This window comes from Pezoporus flaviventris, unplaced genomic scaffold (genome assembly GCF_033815535.1).
Source record: "Pezoporus flaviventris isolate CSIRO_AGI_PZ_B2104156 unplaced genomic scaffold, CSIRO_AGI_Pfla_v1 ptg000035l, whole genome shotgun sequence".
Classification (NCBI taxonomy): Eukaryota; Metazoa; Chordata; class Aves; order Psittaciformes; family Psittacidae; genus Pezoporus; species Pezoporus flaviventris.
The window spans coordinates 6670904-6676903 of record NW_026892583.1 but is presented as its reverse complement, the minus strand read 5'-3'; the positions used below and the strand labels follow the sequence as shown (position 1 = coordinate 6676903).

Genomic DNA, 6000 nt, shown 5'->3' with positions numbered 1-6000 from the left:
CCCCTGCTCTGCTTATCGGGCCGCCCTTGCCGCTCCTCTGTGGTTGGCCCGGAGGACCGACAGCAGCGCGAGGGGCGGCCGGGCGGGGGCTCCCCTCCTCCGCCGTGGTCTGCCTGGAGCGGCCGGCCTGTGGGCGCCTGTTAAACGGCTCGGCTAAAACGCTACAGGCCGAAACGTTACCTGAAACGCGCGGCCTGGCGTAGCCCCTAAACCGTTTCGGTGATTTTGGGGGAAGTATGTGCCCTAAGGAGGCCTCGGGCCGTTCCTTTGGTCGGCTGGAGCAAAACCCGGCATACGAAGAGACCAATGCCTCATCCTCTTGTCTTCCCAGTACATCATACAAACATTCACTCTGTTTTTCCTGTCAGTACTTGTAATTCTACCTGCTCATAAATCTAGGCAATTAACCTTTTTTGTTCAGTTTTGGTTTTTGCTCCTGACATAATTTAAAAGTCTTTTCTTGGTCTTTCAACCTTTTTTTTTTTTTTTTTTTTGCCATTCTGACTCTTACTATAGCAACTACAGAGTTTCAGAATCAGTAAGTTATTCTTTGTTATCAACTCTGTTTTCCTAACTGCTGCCACATTTACTGTTCAGATGTTTTTCTTACCATCTTAAGCATGCGTTTAGCTGAAAAAGCTTCTGTCACTGTACACCAGTTTTCTTTGATAGTAAATGTAGTATTTATTCTCAAACAACTTTACAGATAGAAGTTTCTAATTCAATATTGCTTAATTTTAATTTTCTCATATAATTGTCATAGGGCAAAGATTTAATTTTTAGCATTGCTCAAGAAAAACTTCTCAGCTGAGTTAGACTGTATTACTTTCTCCTCAGATGTTCTTGTTAATTTAGCTGCTCTTTGTGGGACTTATGTTAGCTTTGTTATTTTTATCTGCCTTCCACCTTGCTTGTCAGCTTCTTACTTTCCCCAAAGAACACCCCAAACAACTGCTTTTAAACCAACAGTTAGCAATCAGCAGTCCTGGTAATTCTGAGGAGCAATCCTGAAAACTGGGCTTTGCTCAGTTTCTTCCCACAGCTGTACCATTTTATTTTAGCTCTAGCAGGACTGCTGAGCTTACTAAGCTTCAGCATTTTGTCTCCATTAAAAATTATCTGGATTCCTGTTTCGTTCTTCTTATTTCCTCTATAGTACTTTAGTAACCATGGATATCTTGATGTTTGGTGCCATTTCTGCCTGGGTAGTGCTGCCAATTTGTTTTGTCAGAGGTGTGCTGCCACTTATTTTGCCATGTCCCAGCTTACCTGAGTTCCAGATCTTTCATTTTTTTGGCAGTATTTTGTTTAATAAGTGTATGCAATTGTTCAGCTAAAGCAGCTGGTTTACTTCTAAAAGTCCCACAGTAAAGCAAAGCCATACTGGCTGCTCAGAAAGATGGCCACACAAGAAAGGTGCTTGTGTCACAGCAAGGGGACTACATGCAGCCCTCCCCTGCTTGGGTGTGTTTGTTGCTCTCTTTGAATAACAGCCTTGCTTCTCTTGCTCAACTGCATCAGCAGCTGGATTATATTATATTACTGTTGATGCCAGTGTATGAGGAGGACTCCAGTAATCACAGTCTAAGCTCAGCCGTTGTGCAAACACTGCTGGTTAGTCGTCAGCCATGATACCAAAAAGGATAGAGCACAGAGCTGCAGTGTGTACAGTCAAAACTCAGTGAAGCTTTGAAGCAATTGGCAAGTGGCTTAATGGCAAAATCGACTTTGTCCTTTCCTACATCTTATGCCAAAATCTGTTTTAGTGATTTTAAGTGACAGATTTCAATGAAGTAAGTCTGCATTTCTTAAAATGATGAGTGGTAGCTACTACAGAAGAGCTACAGTGGGATGATCTGAAGACGTAAGAACTTCAAGGGTACCTGTGACCATGTACAATGAGAAAAATCTATTAAAGATACCTGAAAAGGTCACCTGCAAACTTTATGCCATCCATACTGATAACTGAGGAGCAAGGAAAAGTATCTCAGAGGCCTGAAGCAATAAGACTGCAATGGAAAAAGGCAGTCTTCTAAAATCAGAAGAACTAGACACGTGGTTAATATGTATGCCTGCAAGGCCTAAAGCTATGGCCGCTTCCCTATTTCCCCAGCCCTAGAAAGGCACAAGCACAGGGAATTGCACAACTGGACTGTTTTGCAATAATCCCTAAGACTTCCAACAGCTCTTAGGCCAGGTCTGTCACACATCAACCAAGTTCCTAAGCACCCTCATCTTCTGCCAGAGTACCCAGAACAGTTACAATAAGCTGTAGCAAGGAGCTGTGGAGGAAACACTTTTGACCCTGGAGACAGGCATGTGTCTAAAGCTACTGCTGCCTCCTACGCTTGTACGGAGTTCCTAACATTTTGCCTTTGCTTAGCCCAAATGGCAGATGTGCCATGTCTGCTGAAGGAGGACGAATATGCATGTGCATATGAAAATTACTTCCGCTGTTATCTTGCTATAAATGCAGGGCCGTAAGCAAACACCAACACCGTGTTAAGTGTCCACATAGGAACTCTGTATAACTCTGCAGGCAGGATTAACACAAGTGTCGCGGGTCGGCCGTGTGAAAGCGCTTTGCTTCGGCCTCCTGATGATACCAGGAGACGCTGCCGTACGGGTCCTGGCCTCCCCAGCAAACCAAACAGGGTCAAGGCGACCGCTGTCCCCTCAGTCCCCGGCTACGGCGCCTCAGCCCGGAACTCCTCAGCGCCACGGAGCATGCGCGCGGTGCGGCGCCGGCGGCTGCGATGGGCGGGCTGTGGACGCAGCGCAGCGGCCGGGTGACGGCGGCGGCTTCTTCCGGGCGGTGACGCTGTCGCCGGCAGCGTCCCTCACTTTCAAAATGGCGGACGGAGGCGACGGAAGCCACGGAGGCCGCGACGCGGCGGGAGCAGCGGGTGGCCGCTTCCCCGTGCAGCCTCAGGAGCGAGCCATGGTGAGCTTGCAGCCCGGCGCGGTTCCCCCTGCCGCCCCTCTGGGCGGCCTGAGCCCTGTCTGTGCCGCTACCCTGCCGCTCGGCCGAGCCTTTCCTTCACGGAGGGAACCGGTGCACCCCGCTGGAGGGGGTCGCGTCCTCCGGGTCAGGGCCGCAGTGCGGTGCCGTGGAGGGGTGGAATGCGCTGTTGTGGGGCCTACAGTTGCTGGCGGGTGGCAGCGGCGGCGGCACCTGCTGAGGCATAACAGCTCAACGGCCACGGGCGGTGGGCCTGGGGCGGGCGGTCCGCAGCCCCCCTGCGCTGCGGGCAGACCCTGGTCCGGGCCCCCTGGGAGCGCGGCACGGCCCAGGCCCGGTCCCGGCGGCTTGAACTGGCCACAGCCCGACGGCAGCTGTCTTTACTCCTTGGAGCCAGCCCTCTTCCAGCCCCGGCGAGTTCCTGTCAGGCGGCCCAGAGGGAAGCAGTTTGTTGGCAGCTCCCCGCAGCATCTTCTGCCGGGGCCCTGACCCGTGTCTTCATTCGACTTTTCCGTAATTAAACGAGATAAAACTTTAGAAAGCTTCAGAGACTGTCCTGTGTCCTTAAGACCTTGTAGCATATACATGCGTCTTTATCCTCTTTGTGACTTTACCTTTCTTAAGGTGGCTACTGTGGAACAAAAAAAGGCTTAGTAACAGATTATTGTTCCTCAGAGTGTGAATGAAAGCAACAAATGGTGGCGTTTAGAAAGGATGTAGATGGAGACAGTTGTTTATTTGCTGAATAGAATTATTCTCTCTCTTCTGTGAATTACTTTAAGCACGTATTTAATATTCTCTATTGAGAACACAGCAGTGTTTAATCTGTCTGTTTAGCAGTAGTAGGTAAGGGCCTTCTGTGCTTTCTGTCGCAACCTTGTGATTACTATGTTGCCAACGCTTTTGCTAGAGGAGTTCAAAACCCAAAGCCTGTTAAGAAAGGGAGCCTGAAGATGTGTCACAAACTTAATCGTGTACCATTTTATGTTACATTTTCCTGTAACATCCTGAATATGTACTGTGGGTTTGAAACTCTTTAAAGTTGGGCACTGGCAAGCCTGTAGCGTATTTAAATTTTACAGCATGCTACAAACAATAAAATTAGGAAAATGTAAATGGGGAGAAGTTTACTCCTAGAACTTATCTTGCAGGCAGCAGTGCTAAGCCAACAACAGTTATTTGTTGTACCTCCTCTTGCAGAATTGTAGGGGTATCTGCAAGTTGTAAGGATGCAGCCTGTAATTACAGAGCCTTGTAGTGATAGGACAAGGAGTAATGGGTTCAGACTTAAACAGAGGAAGTTCAAGTTAGATATAAGGAAGAAGTTCTTTACTGTGAGGGTGGTAAGGCACTGGAACAGGCTGCCCAGTGAAGTGGTAAATTTTCCATCCATGGCAGTGTTCAAGGCCAGGCTGAACAGAGTCTTGAGTGACATGGTTTAGTATGAGGTGCCCCTGCCCCTGCCATGGGGCTTGGAACTGGATGATCTTATGGTCCTTTCCAACCCTAACTATTCCATTATTCTATTTCTAAAGTGAAGTATGTTTCTATGACTGTTACAGGCCTGTGAGTGGAGTTTTTTTTTTTCCTGTATTAGAAACAGTTTGATTTTTAAACTAGTAAAAATGTAATTTGATTGCATTATGCTGTCAAAAATTACAGTCTGACTCAAGCAACTTCTTAAGCTTGAAAGTCTGAGGTGATAGTTGCAGTCAGCAGAAAAGCAATGCAATCAGCCTCATTATTTGAGGACATAAGAGCCTGAGTTAGCCCAGGAAATGCATAGAACTGATAATAGCGATGGTGTGAAAAACAGAGATATTGAAGACATCCTGAGCTACTTCCAGTTGATGCTGGTCCACTAAGTTGTCTTGATTTTCATGTTGTTTTAGACAAATCTCTGTGCCAGATTTACTATTATTCCAAGAGAGGTGGGTGGCCAGGTTGTGTTGTCTGTCATATAGCCAAGCAAAATGCAGGAATTTAGGCAGGGAATATGGGGTGAGGGTATTAAGGGAGAAGGGTAGGTGGGGATATGGACTTAGGCTGGGTCTGACAGCATTCATGAAAGCAAGTTAGTGAACCTGGCTATATGGATGCCAGACATAGCTGTAATCTGGAAGCAGTACACCCGATTTACCTCTGTACTAGCTAGGTGGATGTGATGTATCCTGACTGACTTGGGTTTTCACTGTAAACAGCTGGCTGAATGTCCTCTCACTGTGGTGCTAGAATAAAGAAGTTGAGGGACTGTGGAGCAGAAACAAGTGGATGAATGGAGTGAGCTCCATCCTTACTGAGCTTGTCAAATCTGCTTTATTATAAAGTCTGTCAGGCTGACTTTTGCTCTCGTGTTTCATCTCTGGCTTTGGGTGCTGTTGGTTGCAGTGCAGCACCAAGTCTGGCTGCATAAGTAGTAAACCTTTCCAGAATGCTGGGTGCATGATGCAGGATTACTGGAATGATTCTGCAGGATTCAGCCTGATTCTGGGATGGATGGTGATGACTCGGGTAATAAACTCTTCTGCACCCAGCCTAACTCAGTGGTTTCTTTTGTGCAGTTAACTCCAACTCTTCAGTTTGGGTGCCATACTTAGAGGTCCCTGAGTTGGCATTTCACTGCGTTAGTTGAAGTCAGGTCCCGTATCTGCCCTCTGCTTCTCTCTAGTGGCTGTATTGCTTCCTCAGCTCAGCTACCCTGAAAGAGAGAGGGCTGAATTTGGGGTGCACTGCCACTGACTTAGGAGTAAACTCTGACTACCAAACTTAAGTTTACTTTCTTTTCTTTCCAAACAGCATCCATGGTTTGCTTGTCTGACTGATAGGCTGGACTTGGCTTGTCTAGTAGCTGGCTAGCAGGCATTGCTGGTGGCTTGATAAAAGCTTGCTTTGCAGACTGGATCCAGCCCTTTGGTTGATGGTCCATCTGTATTCTAAACAAATTCGTTTGCCTCCTCCCTGCTTTGGTGGTTGCTGTAGAATCATAGAATAGGGTTGGAAAGGACCTTAACATCATTTAGTTCCAACCCCCTGCCATG

The 6000-nt window shown here is 47.4% G+C and overlaps 1 protein-coding gene across 2 annotated transcripts in view; it reads left to right on the top strand.

Moving 5' to 3' along the window:
* The first annotated feature begins 2735 nt into the window (after positions 1-2735).
* UBR1 (ubiquitin protein ligase E3 component n-recognin 1) overlaps positions 2736-6000 on the top strand; it is a 66750-nt gene continuing 63485 nt past the window's right edge. Inside the window, exon 1 of one of the 2 annotated variants that reach the window (XM_061462409.1) lies at positions 2736-2944. In XM_061462409.1, coding sequence (XP_061318393.1) covers positions 2852-2944 — 93 coding nt within the window. In that variant the 5' untranslated portion in view covers positions 2736-2851. The remainder of the gene's footprint in view (positions 2945-6000) is intronic. The other variant, XM_061462408.1, reaches the window with a different exon arrangement.